This window comes from Hyla sarda, chromosome 1, assembly GCF_029499605.1.
Source record: "Hyla sarda isolate aHylSar1 chromosome 1, aHylSar1.hap1, whole genome shotgun sequence".
In the NCBI taxonomy this organism is placed as follows: domain Eukaryota; kingdom Metazoa; phylum Chordata; class Amphibia; order Anura; family Hylidae; genus Hyla; species Hyla sarda.
The window spans coordinates 467,553,088-467,576,017 of NC_079189.1; the positions used below are offsets into that span (position 1 = coordinate 467,553,088).

The 22,930-nt window shown below is 42.7% G+C and overlaps 1 protein-coding gene across 1 annotated transcript in view; it reads right to left on the reverse strand.

Moving 5' to 3' along the window:
• Positions 1 to 9,008: 9,008 nt before the first annotated feature.
• The window catches only part of TMEM116 (transmembrane protein 116), a 56,418-nt gene continuing 42,496 nt past the window's right edge, over positions 9,009 to 22,930 (reverse strand). The window contains exons 6-11 of the mRNA XM_056536556.1: positions 22,261 to 22,310; positions 21,079 to 21,156; positions 15,424 to 15,553; positions 14,599 to 14,740; positions 13,536 to 13,603; positions 9,009 to 9,699 (exon numbers count right to left, since the gene is read on the reverse strand). Coding sequence (XP_056392531.1) covers positions 9,502 to 9,699; positions 13,536 to 13,603; positions 14,599 to 14,740; positions 15,424 to 15,553; positions 21,079 to 21,156; positions 22,261 to 22,310 — 666 coding nt within the window. The 3' untranslated portion in view covers positions 9,009 to 9,501. The remainder of the gene's footprint in view (positions 9,700 to 13,535; positions 13,604 to 14,598; positions 14,741 to 15,423; positions 15,554 to 21,078; positions 21,157 to 22,260; positions 22,311 to 22,930) is intronic.

Consider the following 22,930-nt stretch of genomic DNA (forward strand, 5'->3'; position numbering starts at 1 on the left):
TCAACTCTGCTCGGGGCCCCAAGCAATTGCTTGGTTTGCCTGTCCTGTAGCGGCGGGCCTGATCACTGGTATACTGCAGCCTACAAGCTGATCACTGGTATACTGCAGCCTACGAGCTGATCACTGGTATACTGCAGCCTACAAGCTGATCACTGGTATACTGCAGCCTACAAGCTGATCACTGGTATACTGCGGCCTACGAGCTGATCACTGGTACACTGCGGCCTATGAGCTGATCACTGGTATACTGCGGCCTACAAGCTGATCACTGGTATACTGCAGCCTACAAGCTGATCACTGGTATACTGCGGCCTACGAGCTGACCACTGGTATACTGCGGCCTATGAGCTGATCACTGGTATACTGCGGCCTACGAGCTGATCACTGGTATACTGCAGCCCTACGAGCTGATCACTGGTATACTGCGGCTTACGAGCTGATCACTGGTATACTGCAGCCATCTCTCTGTTTTGGCACTTTTTGTTTTCTATGTTCCTATTTTTCCCCACAGTTGCCATAAGTCAGAGAGGAGTGGCCAGGGATCTACAATGCCCCGGGGCTGCCAAGCCTCTCTTCTCTGGCGTCACAGCACTTCCCCCAGTCTGACTGGCATGCAGCTCTATGAGTGAGCGGTGCTGGGGCGGTGCTGTGATGTGATGTCAGAAAAGAGACTGCAGATCCCTGACTACGCCTCTCTGACTTAGGGCAACTGTAGACAAGTAATTTACAGCATAGAAGACAAGGAGTGCCAAAACAAATGTATGGCTGCAGTATACCAGTGATCAGCTTGTGCTGTGCTGACAGGTTATTGACCTATTTTTATGTGACAGTTGCACTTTAAACAAAAAGTATTCACTATGGGAGAGATTTATGAAAGCCTATGTAGAGGATGATACTCATTTTTTAAAATGGCCTCTGATCGGTTGAAATGGGCAACTCCACCACTGATCCTCTGCACAGGTTTTCATAAATCTACCCCTCTATAGCTTTGATTTGGAGCCTATAATGCATTTGTGTTATGGCCTTCAGCTGAGATGCAGCACAATTCAACATGGTGATCTTTGGTCATGTGACCCATGGGTCCCATTTTTATTTTTGCCCAGGGCAACACTTAGTCTAAAACCGGCCCTGTATATGGCAAATACTCATACTACAGTGGGACCAGAGAAGAGCGGCCGGCCGCCCGCATCTATACATTATACAGGACGATCGCATCGGGTGTCAGAAGTGACACTTGCTGCGATCTGTCTATTAATGCAGGTACTACAGCTCCCAGCATGGTGTAGAGTGTGCTCCATGTCTAGAGCATTAGTACCTGCAGTTGAGGACAGATCACAGCGGGTGTCACTCCTGACACCCTATGCGATCGTTCTATCTAGATGTGAGAAAGCCGCCTTCATCTATACATTATAAAGGACGATCGCAGAGGGTGTCAGGAGTGACACCCAGGGGGATCTGTCTATTAGCACAGGTACTACTACTCCCATCATGGAACAGTCTGTTCCATGCTGGAAGTAGTAGTACTACCTAAAAAATAAAAATAAAAAATTTTGGAAAAAAAGTGAAACACACACTTTATTAAACACATTATTAAAATACATTACTAAGAAAAAGTTGCAGAGAATTTATTTGGATCGAATCGATTTTTTTTTTTATTCGACGAATTGGCCTAATCGAATTTTCAAAAATTCGCTCATCTCTAGTTTTTATCTTAAAAAAAACAAGTCTACGCAATACATTCCCTTTAACCCCTTAATGACACAGGGCGTATCCATACGCCCCCGTTTCCAAATCCTTAAGGACACAGGGCGTATGGATACGCCCTGCGCATTTCCGGCCCCCGCCGCTAGCCGGAGGGGAGCCGGTGCCGGATGCCTGCTGAAATCGTTCAGCAGGCATCCCGACATATCGCCCAGGGGGGTCATGATGACTCCCCCCCCATGTCGGCAATGGCCGCAGATCGCTGAACAATTCAGCCCAGCGATCTGTGGCGGATTCCGGGTCAATCGGGTCTCCAGTGACCCGGTGACCCGGAATTACTGGCTGATCAGGGCCGTCTCTGACTGCCCCGAACAGCCATAGCCAGCAGGGGTGAGGTGGCACTGGTGCCACCTCACGATCGCCCTGATTCGTCGGCCGGTTTACCGGCCGACCAATCAGGGCACCTGCTGCGGGTGTCACTCCCGCAACCCGCTCCACCCCTCTTCCGGAGGACGTGAGCGGGTGCGGGAAGAAGACCCTGGGAGCTGGGGACCCCGATCCCCAGCGTCCCTGTTGGGATCGGGGCCCCAGGAGTGACGGCGGCGGCGTGGATCTGCAGTTGGAGGTGAGTGACAGCCTCCTGCTGTTGCTTAGCAACAGCTCCCAGCATGCAAAAAGGGCATGCTGGGAGCTGTAGTTACGCAACAGCAGGAAGCAGACCACCACAACTCCCAGAATTCCCTTATGGGCATGCTGGGACTTATAGTTTTGCAACAGCTGGAGGCACATTTTTTCTATGGAAAAGTGTACCTTCAGCTATTGTATAACTACAACTCCCAGCTTGCACAAACAGCTAAAGTGCATGCTTGGAGTTGTAGTGGTGCATCTGCTGGTTGCATAACTACAACTCCCAGCATGCCCGTTGACTGACGATGACTGCTGAGAGTTGTAGTTTTGCAACAACTGGAGGCACTGGTTGTGAAACACTGAGTTAAGTAGCAAACCAGTGTGTCTCCAGCTGTTGCATAAATACAGTCCCCAGCCAAATTAGTATGCCTCCAGCTGTTGCCCTTCTGCTGTCGATACATGCTGGGGATTGTAGCTTTTGCAACAGCTGAAGGCATACTGGTTGCAAAACACTGAGTTTGTTACCAAACTCTGTGTTTCACAACCAGTGTGCCTCCAGCTGTTGCAAAATTACAACTCCCAGCATGCACTGATAGACCGTACATGCTGGGAGTTGTAGTTTTGCAACAGCTGGAGGTATTTCCCCCCCCCCCCCCCCAATGTAAACATACAGGGTACACTCACATGGGCGGAGGTTTACAGTAAGTATCCGGCTGCAAGTTTGAGCTGCGGCAAATTTTCTGCCGCATCTCAAACTGCCAGCGAGAAACTACTGTGAACCCCTGCCCGTGCGACTGTACCCTAAAAACACTACACTACACTAACACAAAATAAAATAAAAAGAAAAAAACACTACATATGCACATACCCCTACACAGCCCCCCTCCCCAATAAAAATTAAAAACGTCTGGTATGGCACTGTTTCCAAAACGGAGCCTCCAGCTTTTGCAAAACAACTACTCCCAGTATTGCCAGACAGCCACTGACTGTCCAGGCATGCTGGGAGTTTTACAACAGCTGGAGGCACCCTGTTTGGGAATCACTGGCGTAGAATACCCCTATGTCCACACCTATGCAAATCCCTAATTTAGGCCTCAAATGCGCATGGCGCTCTCACTTTGGGGCCCTGTCGTATTTCAAGGCAACAGTTTAGGGTCACATATGGGGTATCGCCGTACTCGGGAGAAATTGTGTTACAAATTTTGGGGGGTATTTTCTGCTATTACCCTTTTTAAAAATGTGAAATTTTCGGGAAACCAAGCATTTTAGGTAAACTTTTTTTTTTTTTTTAACATATGCAAAAGTTGTGAATCACCTGTGGGGTATTAAGGTTCACATTACCCCTTGTTACGTTCCCCCGAGGGGTCTAGTTTCCAAAATGGTATACCATGTGGTTTTTTTTTTTTTTTTGCTGTTCTGGCACCATAGGGGCTTCCTAAATGCGGCATGCCCCCAGAGCAAAATTTGCTTTCAAGAAGCCAAATGTGACTCCTTCTCTTCTGAGACCTGTAGTGCAGCAGCAGAGCACTTTTCACCCCCATATGGAGTGTTTTCTGAATCGGGAAAAATTGGGATTAAAATTTTGGGGGGTATTTTCTGCTATTACCCTTTTTAAAAATGTAACATTTTTGGGAAACCAAGCATTTTAGGTAAAAAAACTTTTTTTTTTTTTACATATACAAAAGTCGTGAATCACCTGTGGGGTATTAAGGTTCACTTTACCCCTTGTTATGTTCCCCGAGGGGTCTAGTTTCCAAAATGGTATGCCATGTGTTTTTTTTTTTTTGCTGCTCTGGCACCATAGGGGCTTCCTAAAGGTGACATGCCCCCCAAAAACCATTTGTCGCTCCTTCCCTTCCCTCTACTGTGCCCGCCGAACAATTAACATAGACATATGAGGTATGTCCTTACTCGAGAGAAATTGGATTTCAAATACAAGTAAAATTTTTCTCCTTTTTACCCCTTGCAAAAATTCAAAAATTGGGTCTACAAGAACATGCGAGTGTAAAAAATGAAGATTTTGAATCTTCTCCTTCACTTTGCTGCTATTCCTGTGAAACACCTAAAGGGTTAAAACACTTACTGAATGTCATTTTGAATACTTTGGGGGGTGCAGTTTTTATAATGGGGTCATTTGTGGGGTATTTCTAATATGAAGACCCTTCAAATCCACTTCAAAACTGAACTGGTCACTGAAAAATAGTGAGTTTGAAAATTTTGTGAAAAATGTCAAAATTGCTGCTGAACTTTGAAGCCCTCTGGTGTCTTCCAAAAGTAAAAACTCATCAATTTTATGATGCAAACATAAAGTAGACATATTGTATATGTGAACCAAAAAAAAATTATTTTGAATATCCATTTTCCTTACAAGCAGAGAGCTTCAAAGTTAGAAAAATGCAAAATTTTCATTTTTTTGATCAAATTTGGGGATTTTTCACCAAGAAAGGGTGCAAGTTACATAAAAAATTTACCACTATGTTAAAGTAGAATATGTCACGAAAAAACTATCTCGGAATCAGAATGATAACTAAAAGCATTCCAGAGTTATTAATGTTTAAAGTGACAGTGGTCAGATGTTCAAAAAATGCTCTGGTCCTTAAGGTGAAAAAGGGCTCAGTCCTTAAGGGGTTAAGGTTGGGTATTCTAAACAGCTTTTAGATGTCTGTTTTCCCTCAGGCCACATGTAATTTACCACTTTAAAGGTGAGTTTTGTCAGGGGCTCTTGACATTATACTAGCTGAAATGCCCTTTTGAAGTCACCTATGGAAATGTATTGAGCTTCACTTTACACGCACTGTTCAGAATACCAAATGTAATTTACTTTGTACACCTAAGGTATAACGTCCATGAAACTGAGTAGTTTAACCTTTAAACTCTGCACTGTAAGGTATTAGGCCTCATGCATTAACTCATTTGTAAAACAGCTCCCATAGCTGTCTATAGATCCATAATGCCATATTTTCATATGGAAAAAGATAATTCCATAGCCTTTTGGCTAAGATCAAGTGTAGTATCTGTTCTTATCAGTGGTTTAGTCTCTACCATTGATGTAGGATGGATGCTGCATGGAGGAGCAGGTGTTCCGGGGCGTTCCCGGGGCTGGTGCCACATAACCAGCTCAACGGCTGTCCTGATGTGACCTGTTTCCTACGGGTCTCGCCATGAGGTAGAGGGGTGTAGAGGCGAGGTACTTCTGTGCCACGGGGAGTGGTGACGAAACTCACTGGGTGCTATAACTCACTGAGTCAACGCGCTGCACCATTACTCTTCACCTTTGGCACTCACCCTTGGTATCCCGACCTTCTGGCTAGGATCCGGGAAATTTTTATAGATCCGGCTGGATGACCGGGCAGTATATCTGCACTTATCCACTTATTTATTTTTTGTTTTTTGTCACTGTGCCACTTTTACGTGTTGTTTTGTACACAGGATTGGCAGGATACGGTAGCCCTTCTGGGTGTCCCTCCTGGCGGTCTAGGGGAGGTGTGTGTAGCCATTAGGTTCCTCACCTCCCTGCAGCCACTGGGCATCTTGGCTTTGGTCAAGATGCCCTCAGTATACGGCTCCTCGACTGATCCCTTGGTTAACGCCTAGGTTGAAGCCAGGTGCATTTTTGGCCCCTTAGTAGCTTCGCCGAAAAGTGGCATCGAACCTGGATCCTTGCAGGTGCCTTTTGGCCCGGAGGTGAAGGGTAGGTTTGTTGGGGGGCCTCTCTCCTGTTGGAGAAGGGCTTAGCGATAGACCACATCCTTTGTGCACGTTTTTTTTTAGTGTGACACGTTTGAACTTTCTCTTGCACTTTGGGTGATAGAGAGCACTTGCCTCGGCTCTTAAAAAAAAAAAGTAACATAGGGCTGAAGAAACTCATATGTCCATATAGTTCTTCATTGAATTTATACAAAGTCTATTAACGCTTATATGTGGTGAGGTCCATGATTTGTTGCGTATCTGATGATCTGAGAGACATACTTCTGGGATGCCGGCTCGGTTGCATCATCTGTTCTTGGTAGGATCTGACACACAGAGCCAACACTTAGCAATTTGGTTAAACATTAGTGATGTCATCACCACCTTACTTACTATATAGAAAAACGTATGTGACGCACAAGTGTGTACAATGTAAAAGATGATTGTGAAGTGCTTGCTTAGTGCAATACCATAAAGATGTAGCAACAGGAGTTAGTCAGGGTACACATTGTGGACAGTGTTTGTCACATTACTATTTACTGGGCAAGGTGTGGCTTAAAGTATTCTCATATCACAGTGCTATACGAGAAGAAAAAAAAAACATGTCTGCACTCACCATATAAGACGAAGAAAGTTCGGACTTTATTGAAGTAATGTTAATGTACAAAACATATTTGGAGAACAACGAAGCAATGTCCATAAACAGAAATGTCCATTAACGGAGTTCACCCAGGTCCAGGGAGGGAAGGCAGCTACCAGCCAGCAGCCAGAGCATAACAGATGAACGATAGCGCGGTTTCGCGTCAATGACGCATCATCCTTTAAAGGGGTACTCCACCCCTAGACATCTAGATGTCTGATCATTGAGGTCCCGCCGCTAGGGCCCCCTGCAATCTCCCTGCTGCACCCAGCATTCGTTTAGAGCGTCGGGTGATGCGTCGGAGGGTCATGACATAACGGCCACGCCCCACTTGTGATGTCATGGCCTCTCAATGCTAGTCTATGGGAAGGGACGTGGCCGTGATGTCACAAGCCTCCGCCCCGCGTCGCCAGTCATCCGGCATGGAGCGACATTCTCTCCGTGCACCGGATGTCTGGGGTGCCGCAGTGGAGACCACGGAGGTCCCGCCGCTGACTGGCGATGTAGGGCAGAGGCGTGTGACGTCACAGCCACGCCTGCTCCTTTGGATAGGGGATAAGATGTCTAGGGGCAGAGTACCCCTTTAAGGAAGACCTATAGAGAAGAACATGGCCATCAATCTGGGCTTAGAAAGTATAAGAAAGAAGGAAGCAGTTAGGAGATTAGAAAGTGATGAATGTGCATGTGTGGAGATTTTAATGTCAGCAAGAGGCAAAATGTTTGAAGTTTCACAAGAAAAATATTTTATTTCTTTTAAAAACACATAAAATATTTAACACAAAAAAGTACTATTACTAACTTCTATTCCAGAAAATAGCAGTTATATCACCCTAGAATATGTGTCGCATCGCTTATAAGTGATATCAATTAGTGCATTCTCATGAACCCTATGAAATGCTACAATCTCATATTTCTTTCCCCACTGGCAGGATCATAACACTCCCAGCAGTGTGCAGAACGTGTGGAAAGAAGGCCGCTCTTCACTGTCATCAGACGGATTCCTGACACGATCAGCCTCTCATAGAATGTACACATTAGTTATTATTAATGCAGCCCAACCAAAGTAAAAACACTTGTAATACTAAGAATTGGCGCAGTAGTGGACACACTGGGGTTTATTTACTAAGAGTGGAGTGTAGGTTTCTTTGTGGGTTTTGATTTCCGATTGGTATTTTCCCAAAGTATTTACTAAGGTTTCCCTACATTTTGCACTTTTTCCTACGTTTTGCTCTTTTTTTTTTACACATGTTCTGATCTGTCTGGTTTTTCTCAGCTCAAATCCACCACATTTTCTGTGGAAACCTTAGTAAATATGTTGGGATTTTTCAAAACTGCCCTCTTGTCGGGACCATGGCCACTCCCCCTTTCCGGGTTTCTTTTCTTGTAAAATGGAGGGTTTTGTTTTTTTTGGTCGCATATTGTGTTGCAAGGGACGTGCGACTCAATTTGGGTGCAAAACCTGACAAAAAAAAGAGCATGGATCACGTTAGTAAATAAACCCCACTGTGTATATTTATTTATTATTATAATTATTATTATTTTTTTTTTTTAAACAATGGTTGTCATTGTATAGGCACCCGTATACTTCTAGAGCATACATTTAGTGACGAACTTAAAGGGGTACTCCCGTGGAAAACTTTTATTTTTTATTTTTTTTAAATCTCTCTGCTGACATCATGACCACAGTGCTCTCTGCTGACATCTCTGTCCATTTTAGGAACTGTCCAGAGCAGCATATGTTTGCTATGGGGATTTTTTCCTACTCTGGACAGTTCTTAAAATGGACAGAGATGTCAGCAGAGAGCACTGTGGTCATGATGTCAGCAGAGAGCTCTGGGTTCCAAAAAGAAAAGAATTTCCTCTGTTGTATTCAGCAGCTAATAAGTACTTGAACGATTAAGATTTTTTCATAGAAGTAATTAATAATTCTGTTTAACTTTCTGGCACCAGTTGATTTAAAAAAAAAAAAAAAAGTTTTCCACCGGAGTACCCCTTTAAAGACTACATATCAAACTTATGCCCAAAACAGCATGTGAACTGAACGTTCTGCATTATTTTGATGCATTCATTGTATGTTATATGAAAGAAAGAGATACGTTTTCATACAACAATCATAACTAATATCAGCAAAGCATCAAGCAAGAGCATCAGCTTCACCTCAAATAAATTATTTCTACTATATTCTTGCAGGATTTTCTGCGGTTTCAGTTTTAACGGAATTATCTTATTTCATTGTAATAATATATTTTTTCACTTTCACTAGACGCAGTACAGACTGGTCTCCAACCTGCGGACCTCCAGATGTTGCAAAACTACAATTCCCAGCATGCCCGGACAGCCAACGGCTGTCCGGGCATGCTGGGAGTTGTAGTTTTGCAACATCCGGAGATCCGCAGGTTGGAGACTACCGGACTAGAAGAAGATCTCAGAGACAATACAACATTTCCTATATCCATCACACGTATTGTTAGGAATAAATATATCGAGTGTCACTAAAACTGACACCTGTTACTGGTCTCTCTTTGCATGGTATTGTGGAATAGAATGTCATATTTCTTACGGATACATGCTATATATGAACTTTCACTGATCTAGATCATATATCCTTATTAAAAGTCTTTTTTTTTTTTCCAGGCTTCTTCAGGGCAGGATCCATCTATAAAATTTTCCCATTCTTTAACACTTTCTGGCAGATCACCAAAACCCAACATTTGATCACAGCCCTTCTTGCAGAGAAAGATTCCTTGGATTTTTCTGTAGTGTGTCCCTTAAATACAATGGCCATACTCCAGAGCTCCATTAAGAGTCCTTTTGATATGTCCTATAGCATCCGTGGCTTTTGATCATCAAAATGCAGAAATAATGCGTGGTTCTATGTAGCTATTAGAAGTCTGCATGCTGGCATAAAGATTCTTTTGAGATCGCAGAAGAGGAGTCTGTGTATCCACATCGCGAAAGTTATTTTGTTTCAGGCAATGAATCATTTGCTGTGTCCATCCATATGCCAAGCTGTTGAGGAATCCTTGGGAAACTGCAGTAAATGCCTGAAAGACAGAAGTTTTAACAATTAATTTCCTTATATTATTAGCCAAATAAACACCTGGTTTAACATAAAAAAAAAAACAAAAAAAAAAAACAATGTTGCAGACAAATACCAAGTATGTATGTAATAATTGAAGGGGTTATCCAGGAAAAATTTTTTTTTATTTATTTATTTTTTTAATCCTTTCAGTGCTTATGAGCTGCTGAAGTCGAGTTGTTCTTTTCTAAGTGCTTTCTGATGACACATGTCTCGGGAACTGTCCAGAGTAGAAGCAAATCCCCATAGCAAACCTCTTCTACTCTGTGCAGTTCCTGAGACAAGCAGAGATGTCAGCAGAGAGCACTGTTGCCAGACAGAAAACAACAACTCAACTTCAGTAGCTGATAATTATTGGAAGGATTAAGATTTTTTAATAGAAGTAATTTACTAATTTGTTTAACTTTCTGGAGCCAGTTGATATTTGAAAAAAAAGTTTTTTCCTGAAATACCCATTTAAATTCCAAGTAACAATACTACCATGTAAAGGGAACCTGCCAATTGTTTCATAAAGCCCAAACTACGGGTAGCATGATATGGGCAAGGGCTCCCTCACAACAAGCCCGATGATTTACTTTTAAACATTGCAGTGTATTGAAGATAAGCCAGGAATGGGGGTATAAATGAATGGGAAATCAAAGTATAAACTTTTATTACTTATAATGCGCTGTAGTAAGAAATTGTGCCCGTTTCATGCTGCCCGTTGTTGACATTTCTAAACATTCATGGCTAATTAGATAAGTCAGCTGGCAGCCCCATTTTTAGTCACAGCAGAGTCTATAACTATCATCAGGCAGGAGAGGCACGGACCTGGGTGTCTTATAAACCAGATGACAGCTGGAAACGGGGCTTCTGGCTGCCTTATCTACACATCACTTTGGTCCTGGGATGACACTAGGGGAAGCAGGGGTCAGAGCTCTCTGGTCAGGTTTTGACATGGCGTCACAGCTTACAGGAAGAAATAAAAGCTGAAATGAATAATCTATTTGCTTTGGATAATAACACTATTTTAGTAAGTTGCTTTAAAGGGTACCTCTCATCAAAAAAACTTTTGATATATTATAGATTAATGTATGCAGAATAACTTCACAATTGCATGTTATTAAAAAATATGCTTATTTCTATTTAATTTTCCACTTTGAAGAAATGACCACTAGGGGTCTCCCTACCAGTCCTGGCAGCAAGCATTTCAGACTCATGCTGGAGTCCTAAACACTACGAGCTGCCAGTCTGCTTTGTTCACAAAGGAGAACACTCAGAGCTGCCAGCCTGCTTTGTTCACAGCCTGTTTGGCTGTGAACAAAGCAGGCTGGCAGCTCTGAGTGTTTAGGACTCCAGCATGAGTCAGAAATGCTTGCTGACAGGACTGATCGGGAAAAATACAATAGAAAGAAGCATATTTTTCATTAACATGCTATTGGAAAGTTATTCAACATTCATTAATCTAAAATATATCAAAAGTTTATTTGATGAGAGGTACCCTTTAATAAACATTTTGATACCATACACATATTGACTCTTCAAGATGCCTATCTTTGGTCACTTGACTCACTGGATGTTTTCTGTTTGTGGGAATGTGTCGAATTTGAACATAAACACAGTTATGGTGAAACAATAATAATCATACTTATAAAAACTTCTAAGTGGATGTTAGAACTAAGTAATTCATCTTCAGAACAAATAGTTTGGACCAGCAGGATTTGCTTACATCAAAGCTGCTTTTAGTGTTCTATAATTGGTTTAACATATGAAACTCCAGATGCCTCTTTATTTTCTTTTTCCCATCTCCTTAACCACACAATGAGGCATGACTCATGAAACATCTGTACCCCCACAAACATTTCATTATGCTGAGTCAACTATTGAATGGATATAGCCATGGCAGCTTGTGTAAATAAGTGTTGTTCCTTAAAAACAGTTTAAGTAAACTGATTATTCATAATTAGATTTGTTTTCATTTTATATTTAAAAAATGTTTTCCCAAATAAGCCAAGTTTCTGAACCTTATGGTGATGTTCATTCAGGTAGTGTGGCTCTAATAGGCCATATAAATGGTCCGAATGACTGTTCTATGCTTAATGCCAAAAACAAAATCACAATAGTTGGAAAAAAAAACACGAGGAATTAAAGGAGATCTGTCTCTACAACAAATAGTCTATGTCCAAGCAACTACTGAGTCAAACAAGCCAAGAATATTAGGGATAATAAAAAATAAAAATAAAAAAACACAGTAAAAATAAAATCATGATTTACCCATGGCAACCAAGCATAGCTCGGCTTTCATTTTACCAGAGCTTGAAATGAATGCTGAGCTGTGATTGGTTGTTATGGCAAAACCAGACAGTTTTACAGTTTTGTTTTTACAGTTATTATTTATTTACCCCATTTGTGCTGTTTGTTATTAGGAATTATGAGGAGAGCGCCTCCATCAGCATTCTCAGCTTCTGCTTCTGTTGTTGGTTTCTCACCTTCTGTCATGTTTGTGATATTTCATGTTTGTATGAATTATATTTCAAAAATGCTAATTAATATTATCTGATTTAAAAACAAAAACTGAGAGGCCTCTCCTCCCCTTACCATCACGTTTTAAGGCTGACAATACGTCATTTGAATGGATCTGTGTGTTTCAGTTTCCCTATGACATTTGCTGTCTTTGACATACTCCCTGCTGAGCCCCCCCAGACCAACGCCTCCTGCTTTCCTGACTAACTGGGGATTGTATATGTAGCGCTCACTGGCACCTGAGCAGCTGTCCTGTATCTTCTATCATGTCCACTACTCTTCCATCAGTTTGCAACTTGTTTCTCCTTACTTCCTGGTCTTTCCCAACCCTTTTCTCCTTTTGGGATGGAGTCTCTTCTACTCTTCGTCATGTTACGGGGTTGACAATGGTATTAACACCCACTCTTTTCCTCCTGCATCACTGTGAGATTTCCACAAACATTTCTAGCTTGGGTTCTTGGTCATGGCTGCTGGGGCCTCTCCTCTGGAAACAAACAATGGCTCCATCCTTATCACTTTGGGTGGCGAAGGAAAAAAACCTTATGCAAACGGAAGACCTGTCCTGATCCTTAGCTGCCTCTCATGACAAGTTAAACCGCACATGGCCCCCCTGGATGCAATTCCAGGACACTGTTAAATATGCAGGTATTCTGTGTACTCTGTCCCCTCCTTTATCACAGTTGCTACTTTTCTTGCTTAGTTTTGGTGTCCGGATTTCTTGATACAATTGTGCCCTACCTGGCCATCCACCATGTGGAGGGGTTTCCACTACTCCCCCCCCCCCTTCCCCTTTCCTTTACTTATTCTGACTTCCCATCCTTACCCCTTCTTGTCCTACTTCTACCTTTCTCTTCATGTTTTGTTTTTATGCCTCCCCTTTCTGTCTCTCACTTCTTCTGCATTGTTGTTGTTCTGTAAGCTCGCTTTTTTTTTATTTTTTATTTATTTATTTTTGTTTATAGAAAATATCCTGTTTTTTGTGGTTGTACTATGACAGCATTGCTTCAATTACCCAAATTATATGTTGTACATCTTTTTCTCGGGTTTTCAATTTAATGTGGCCCATCACATTGTCCTGTTTGTACTTTATGCACTTTTTTATATTCTGTTCTGTATTTAGCTTCACTGAGAAGGGGGCTGTGATGGATCCCCATACAATGACTGCAAACAGAGAACAATAAGGAATTGCTACATAAAGTATGTTGGAAAATTGCACAACTGTTCATTATACATGGGAAAAGCTTTATTTGCTGTAACTGAAGTAGCCCTTTTAGTTATAGACCATTCTTATTCACTCACCTGGATATAACATAATGCCTGGTAACCAACATTTATCCTCTTCAAGCTAACAAGCGTGAGTGTAACACCTGTAATAAAAAAGCACATTCATAAGCAACGCACAGAATTGAATGGAAAGAAACCCATATTTTAATGAAACACAACGTTTCCAATAAAAGATGCAATATAATATGCTTAATATGTAGACTAGAATTGGCCTATAATTTGGGCAAAAATGAGTACGGTAGTTGAGCTGTTGCAGAAAGTACCAAAATAGCTAAAGAAGACTTTTTTCCTTAATACGAATAGTGACCGTACATGTTAATGGTAGGGTCACACATAGAGCATCTGTAGCTTATTTGACTATGTGCTTCCGGCAGTCACAGAGCGACTGTAGAGCGAGCTCCCTGCTGCAGCCGGGTAGTCCTGCGTGTCAGCTCATGACTGCCGGCGGGAAATCTGCCACTACAAGTGGGACACACGGGGAGATTAATCAAAACCTGACCAAAGGAAAAGTTGCTGAGTTGCCCAAAGCAACCAATCAGATTGCTTCTTTCATTTTTCACAGGCCTTTTCAAAAATGAAACAAGCGATCTGATTGGTTGCTATGGACAACTCAGCAACTTTTCCTCTGGACAGGTTTTGATGAATATCCCCCACAGAGCTGCTTGCTCTGCTTCACTCTGTGACTGTCAGCAGCGCATCCACTCGGGGAATTAGGAAAAATAGTTGTTTGGCCAACAGATATTGAAGGTGATTGACAATTGTGCCAGAATTATGCCACCCGAACCTTTAAATTATAACATCCCAATTAAACCATATAAGGTAATGAAGCCGTGATATACATATCACTCTTTTCTGTAAATACATACAAATGATCTTTAAGGGGAAGTCCACTAACATGATCTGTTGCTTCCCTTTAAGTAAATAGCTCAGTACTACAAAGGTCATAGTATAAACAACCACAATTTGACTAAATGGCGTCAGATCCCATGGTCAGCATGGTCGTTTTCTGTTGTCAAGAAGAAAAAAAAACAGGAGGGCAACAATGCTAAATGGCAGAACTTGTGTATGTAAAACTTACCTGGTAAGCAGCAGAAAAAGAAGATGGCGGGGAACAGTAGGAAGCTATGTCTTGTGACAGTGATGACAGCCCAGTGTTCTTGTAGTGATCTTGAGTCTTTTTGGTTCATTCTGAATAATTGACAGGAATAACCCAATATGACCTAAAAATAGAGAAAACATATTGGTTATGGCCAATATAAGGTATGTTTTGTCTATAAGAATGACAATACCAGTGATAGTATTCTATTCTAAAGTTCTGAGGGACCACACTGTTCTATTTGCTTTACAGCAAACATGAGTTCTTATATAAATACCATAGTCCCTTATGATTTATACTATATTGTTTAATATCATTATTGTTTTCACAGTAAAATATGTAAGACGTTAAATGAGAAAAACAAGCGTTTACCACAATTGAGGTTGAGGAAATTTTGGATTACTCTTGTTACATTGTTTGAAAGACTATTATTCTGATACCATAGAAATGACCATATGACCCTACCTATGTCATTTCAAATGAGCTATCTGGAAGTACCTAGATACATCTTTTTACAGGGGACAAAACTTAACTGTGTTCCCCAAAGCCACACCATTCTTATTCAAGTAGTCTTAAGAAGCAAAAAAAAAAAAAAAAAAAGCAGGATACCCATACAAGTAGCACAGGCTCTAAAAGAGCATTTTTATTTAGTTGTTTTTTTTCTCTCTGCTCTTTTTCCATTTTTCCCTTCATTTCATTTGTCCTTTTTTATTTTGTGCCAACATGGATGTACTCGATTCACAAAATACATGAAAGTCCAGTCTTGGCAGGAAAAGAAACAGAACATACCACATTGCAAGTACTTACCAAAATGCCTATGGTTGAAAGACAAAATGAAACCATGAAGACAGTGGTGCTGTATGTGTGCAAGGCTGCACAGCTGTCAGAACTGTTGCGGTCTAATGTAATGTGGGATCCAATGTTCAGCACCAAACAGCTGTGAGAAACATGGGGAAAAGTCAGTAAAGGACATTGTGTGTTGTTTATGTGATGAAAAGCTGCTTCCACTGCACATATATAATGACAAATACTATGTAGATGTGTAAATACAGCTTCCTGCTGGGGTCACACAAGGCATTTATGTTATAGTCTGGCCATGTAGGCCTATACAGGTATAGGAGTCAAACACTGCAGTTTTATCAGCTGTGTTTTATAGTTTAAAGGGAATATGTCATTAGAAAATTATCTATTTTAAAGGGGTATTCCGGGCAAAAACATCTTATCCCCTATCGAAAGGATAGGGGATAAGATGTCTTAGACATGAATGGAGGGGGCGTGGCGTGACATCACGGCCCCGCCTCGGAAGCCCGGCGGTTTCCGAAACTGCAGACGCAGCTATGCATAGAATGCGGGGGGTCCCAGCGGCGGGCCCCCCACGATCAGACATCTTATCCCCTATCCTTTCGATAGGGGATAGGATGTTTTTGCCCGGAATACCCCTCTAAAATCAAATTTTTATGTTAGGAAATCTGTCATCAGTGTCACCTGCACTAACCTGTTGGTACAAATAGGTAGCAAAGGTGACACTGATGACAACGGTACTTACCTTGTCCTATTCCATGCTGCTGTTCTCCTGCAATCCTCTTCGGTATCTTCAGCCCCAACTTGGAGCATGGGCGGAGCTTAGTGACGTCACTGCTGCTGTTCTCTGCTGGGTCCCACTGCTAGCAAACAGCAGCGGTGATGTCGCTAAACTCCACCCATGCTCAGTCGGGACCGGAGCTGAAGATACTGAAAAGGATTGCCAGAGAACCACAGCATGGAACGGGACAAGGTGAGTACCGTTGTCATCAGTGTCACCTGCACTATCTGTCTGTACCGACAGGTTAGTGCAGGTGACAATGATGACAGATTTCCTTTAAAGTGTACCTGTAACAAAAACTTTTTATATAATGTAGATAATACCATTATATGAATATTTGTAATTACATTGTTTAAAAATGTGCATATTTTTGTCCCTACACCTATTGTCTGTGTGTCTCTGTGAGGAGTCCAAATACAGGAAGTTTGGGTGGACAAGCAGGGCTCTGTGCAGTGAGGACAAGCAGGGCTCTGTTCACTGAGGACAAGCAGGGCTCTGTACACTGAGGAAAAGCAGGGCTCTGTACACTGAGGACAAGCAGGGCTCTGTACACTGAGGACAAGCAGGGCTCTGTGCACTGAGGACAAGCAGGGCTCTGTGCAGTGAGGACAAACAGGGCTCTGTGCAGTGAGGACAAACAGGGCTCTGTACACTGAGGACAAGCAGGGCTCTGTACACTGAGGACAAGCAGGGCTCTGTACACTGAAGAAAAGCAGGGCTCTGTACACTGAGGACAAGCAAGGGCTCTGTACACTGAGGACAAGCAGGGCTCTGTGCACTGAGGACAAGCAGGGCTCTGTACACTGAGGACAAGCAGGGCTCTGTACACTGAGGACAAGCAGGGCTCTGTACACTGAAGACAAGCAGGGCTCTGTACACTGAGGACAAGCAGGGCTCTGTACACTGAGGACAAGCAGGGCTCTGTACACTGAGGACAAGCAGGGCTCTGTACACTGAGGACAAGCAGGGCTCTGTACACTGAGGACAAGCAAGGGCTCTGTACACTGAGGACAAGCAGGGCTCTGTACACTGAGGACAAGCAGGGCTCTGTACACTGAGGACAAGCAGGGCTCTGTGCACTGAGGACAAGCAGGGCTCTGTACACTGAGGGCAAGCAGGGCTCTGTACACTGAGGACAAGCAGGGCTCTGTGCACTGAGGACAAGCAGGGCTCTGTGCACTGAGGACAAGCAGGGCTCTGTACACTGAGGACATGCAGGGCTCTGTGCACTGAGGACAAGAAGAGCTCTGTGCAGTGAGGACAAGCAGGGCTCTGTGCACTGAGGACGAGCAGGGCTCTGTGCACTGAGGACGAGCAGGGTTCTGTGCACTAAGGACGAGCAGGGTTCTGTACACTGAGGACAAGCAGGGCTTTGTGCACTGAGGCTCTGTGACACTCACCCAGCTCACACAGCAGGATGATTGACAAGACAGCAGCCTGCACAGAGCCCTGCTTGTCCTGCCCTAACTTCCTGTATTTGGACTTCTCATAGAGACACACAGGCAATAGCTGTAGGGAAAGCATTCACCCAAAAATAAAAATGAATCAATGTATATTAAAAATATACATATAATAGTATTATCTAGATTATATAAAAAGTTTTTCTTAACTACAGGTACACTTTAACCATATTAATGGTTATGTTTTTCTCAAGTTTTCCATCTTACCATCTATATTTTCTCAGACAGGATTAAGGTAAAAAGTGACACCAGTATCTAGATGCCCAGTGGCGTCTCCAATTCATCTGAATGGGAAAGGTCCTGTCTACTGTTGTCTATGGTCCATAGGCCCTGCTTTAAAGCATATCACTAAATGCTGTTAAAAACAGCTCAGGTAAGATAACAGTCTCCATAATTTTTGGTGCAAATACAATCCTTTTTGAGCAACCTTTAAAGCAGGCTGGGCAACACATGTGTATATCTCAGGTACTTTTCTATTTATGCAGTACATGTGGGGGAAATACAGCGCGGGGGTAGTACACATGATGTACACATGATGTACACCCAAGCAAAAGGGGAAAACATAACTTGATTTACACAGTAAAAGTGTAAGCTAAAGGAGAAACTATATATACATAATTGCATCAACTTTAATGTGGGGTTTCCAAATTTATTGGGGTGAGTCTCCCATTATATCACTTTGCCAATTCTCCACACATTATTACATGGATATATAGAAAATGAAAGGCGCTCACCAAACCTTTAATACCTTAAACTGAGCAAAAAACCTTCTAAACACCTATACCCTAAGTGTTGATAAATAATGCAAAATTGATGAAAAATTTATGGTTCTCAAAGTTATATGGACATGATAACTCATATTCAAAAATCACAATAATATTCACATTAAAATAGCTGTCTGAAAAGCCACAGGGCCCTTGTGACTAACATAGAATAAAATATGGTGGGGACTGCTGCTGCTGCAATAAAGTGCAATAATGGTACCCCAATAACTGAAAAGTATGGAAAGTTAATAGGCATTGAGCCACTTGTAGTCCTAAAAATGTTCTTTTGATAATAAAACAGTCTCTTGCTGTTTTATATTTATTTATATTTAATATAAGACAATGCGCAAACCGCTTGCTCCGGTAAAAGAATAAAACAATGTGCTTGTTCCGGCAAGAGAATATAATGTTCTGCACGCTCCTCAATACAGTAAGAATGTATAAATGAATGAATAGTACAGCGGTGCTATGCACCTCCCACCTATCCCACCAAGGACAACGGGAGACAGGAGTTCTGATCACGGCGGTCTGATCCTGCAGCTCCTCCGATGTCACGGGCTGTGATGTGCCAGCGCTGACCTTCTGCGGGTGTGTGCAGGTACTGGCAGGTGTGTTCATCTGGAGGGTAGATTGTGGACCTCTGCTCTGCGGCAGGTATACGTAGCATTGGCGTCCTTGTGTCTTTGGGCGCGAGGAGTTCTTTGATTGACAGGGCACTGTGTCAAGGGCACCCAATTCGGGCAAATAGTGGTAAGTTGGGCGGCAGTAATCCTCACTAAATAGTAATATAGTCAGGTTGATAGTCAAGCTGGACGCGTTTCAGGATCACCATAACCCATCCAGCTTGACTATCACAAGGACGAGGACGCCAATGCTACGTATACCTGCCGCAGAGCAGAGGTCCACAATCTACCCTTATGAACACACCTGCCAGTACCTGCACACACCCGCAGAAGGTCAGTACTGGCACATCACAGCCCGTGACATCGGAGGAGCTGCAGGATGAGACCGCCGTGATCAGAACTCCCGTCTCCCGTTGTCCTCGGTAGGATGGGTGAAAGGTGCATAACACCGCTGTACTATTCATTCGTTTATACATTCTTACTGTATTGAGGAGCGTGCAGAACATTGTATTCTCTTGCCTGAGCAAGCACATTGTTTTATTATTTTGCCAGAGCAAGCGGTTTGATCATTGCCTTATATTAAATATAAATAAATAAATATAAAACGGCAAGAGACTATTTTATTATAAAAAGCCCTATTAACTTTCCATACTTTTCAGTTATTGGAGTACCATTATTGCACTTTATTACAGCAGCAGTCCCCACCGTATTTTATTCTATGTTATCATACTAAGATTGTTATTATTGTATAGCTAGAAGTTAGCCACATAGGTTGGGTAGGGATATTCCTGATAATATCCTTAGAGATCTAGAATTGTTTAGGGGTTAATACCTAATTTTCCATATAGTTTAGGCTAATGAATTAAAGGGGTACTCCAGTGGAAAACTTTTATTTTTTATTTTTTTTAAATCAACTGGTGCCAGAAAGTTAAACAGATTTGTAAATTACTTCTATTAACAAATCTTATCTTAATCCTTCCAGTACTTATTAGCTGCTGAATACTTTTTTAAGAACTGTCCAGAGTAGGAGAAAATCCCCATAGCAAACATATGCTGCTCTGGACAGTTCGTAAAATGGACCGAGATGTTCCTAAAATGGACCGAGTTCCTAAAATGGACCGAGACCGAGGATTTTTTCTGGAGTTTTTTGGAAAACTGACACCGCAGTTTTTGAGCCAAAACCAGAAGTGTATTTAAAAGGAATAAGAAAAATAAAGGAAGGACTTCTCCTTCCTGCTGGATCCACTCCTGACTTTGACATAAAGGGGTACTCTGGTGCTAAGACATCTTGTCTCGCCCCCTCCCATTGGCTTGCATTGTGGGGGCGGAGCGTGATGTCACACTGGGGCGGGCCATGACGTCACACTGGGGCGGGGCCATGATGTCACAACGGTCCGGTCCCGTGATCGCCAGTAATCAGACCTGGAGCGAACATGCTCCGGGGACTGATTGTAACGGGGTGCTGCGTGCAAGATCACAGGGGTCCCCAGCGGCGGGACCCACGCGATCAGGCTTCTTATCCGCTATACTTTGGATAGGGGATAAGATGTCTTTGTGCCGGAGTACCCCTTTAAAGGGGTACTCCACTGGCCAGCCTTCTGGATGCATTAGGAACATTTAGTTCTGAACGCTGTGCTCGCGCTGTGGGGGTCGGCGTGACGGCCGCCATGCCCCCTCCCATAGACTTGCATTGACCTTGACATGGCCGTGACATCACGAGCCTCCGGCGATGCACCCGACGCTCTAAACGAACACCGGGTGCAGCAGGGAGCCTTTGCATAGGGGATAAGATGTCTAGGGGCGGAGTGCCCCTTTAAGACAGAGACATATGTCTATTAATTACAAAGGATCGGACATTTTGAAATCGCTCATGCCTGACTCTCCTGCCTTCTGGGAATATTTGGTAGGTTACCTTTATTGTAACAGAAGTATCTACCTACCTGCAGAAGAATCTACCTGCCAGCATATATCTTACCCTACTAGTTATTAACATTTAAACAAGGAATCTACATGGTATATGACTATGGAATTACCTGTAGCTGTTATTCCCAAAGCATTTCTTAGTGTTTCCATAATATAATACAGGGCAGATGAATAGTACAGGAACCACACTAAAATACAATTATATTATTATAAACACAGTGAATGTTTACGAACTTGAATACAATAAAAAAAATATAGAAAATCCAATTTTGTGTTTTCATTTTCTTTTAATTACATTCCTTAAAGGGGCCAAACAGTGTTTAAAAAATGATGACCCGTCCTCAAGGCAGGCCATCATTATTAGATCAGAGGGGGTACACAGTCCCAGCACACCCCTGTCAGCAGTATGAAGAGGCTATGGCGTCCGTGCTACTGCTGCAACCTGTTCAATGTATACTGGCTGCAGGCCGGGGCACATGTGCAAATGCAGAAATATTTGTAGGGGATAGGCCATTTACTTTTAAAGACTGGGTTACCCTTTTAAAGTGGCACTGTCATTATAAAAACATTAGACATGTTGCAGGGACTTGTCAAAAGTTTTGATCAGTCAGGGTCTGAGTGTTAAGCCCCCCACCGCTCGGCTGCGATCTTTATCTCGCTGAACAAGTTGAGCTTCACAGATTAGTTAGGAGGTTCATCTTGTGCAGCAAGACGGGGGGTAAAGCGTTCTAATAATGTCTAATAAACCCGCTGATTTTAGGACCAAGCAGGCTAATTAGTTATATTATTATATCATATGATCTTCTAAATACACATATTATGTGTTACTGTAACCATTAAGGTTTCCGGACACTTACTGGGATTATGTCAATCTACTACCATTTCCTCTGGTACGCAAAATATTTAAAAGTATGACAAATAATACTAGCTCCCGAAAAAGGTACCGCTATGTAGATCAATAAAGAAGGACAGCATTTTCACAACAGTCATAAGGGTGGGCAAAAGGATAGATGTGTTCACATGTTAAAATGCATTGCCTGGCTGGGCATTCTAGGCTATTTTGTATCCCAGTCGAGCTTATTTACTTGCAGTCTGACCCTCCTGAAGCTTATTATAAGACTGTTGCTGAGCATATAGATGGGCCTCTAAGGCATCTAAACAATAAGGGGGATAGTTCTGTACCACAACTGGTTACTCCTAATTCATTATTTATTGGTAAGGGGGGATACTGAGATTATAAAACCGCTAATAATAGTGATAATCGTCACCAACAATAGCATGATTTGTTTTACCTGCATAGAACTGTTGTAATTTTTCCCATCCAATATTCTTTATCTGAAATCTAAAAATAGAAGTTGTGATGCAATGATTAGTTTTTATGTTATTTCAATAGTCTATACAGAACACTCCACTTAAAGGAGAACTCCAGAATATAAAAATTGTTCCCCATACTGCCGGCAGTAAAAAAAACTAAAGATGTACATACCTTCCTCCGTTCCCCCGGGGTCTCCGGTAACCGGCTCCGGTCTCCGCCGCGATCCTCTTCCTGGTTGCCGGTGGTCGGAGAGTCATACTGCGCTCAGCCAATCACCGGCCACAGTGAAGTCCCGACTCGGCCAGCGATAGGCTGAGCGGCAGTGTGAAAACGCTTCAGGACACAAAATCCTTCACTACACCGGCACCTGCTGCCGGGGAAAAATCGTCACACTGCCGCTCAGCCTATCGTCGGCCAAGTCAGGACTTCACTGCGGCTGGTGATTAGCTGAGCTTAGTATGACTCTCCGACCACCGGCAACCAGGAAGAGGATCGCGGCGGAGACCGAAGACGGTTACCGGGCGCCACGGGGGAGGAAGGTATGTACATCTTTATTTTTTTACTGATGGCAGTATGGGGGACAATTTTTATATTCTGGAGTTCTCCTTTAAAGGGGTTGTCCAATAAAATGTATTATTTTCCTATTG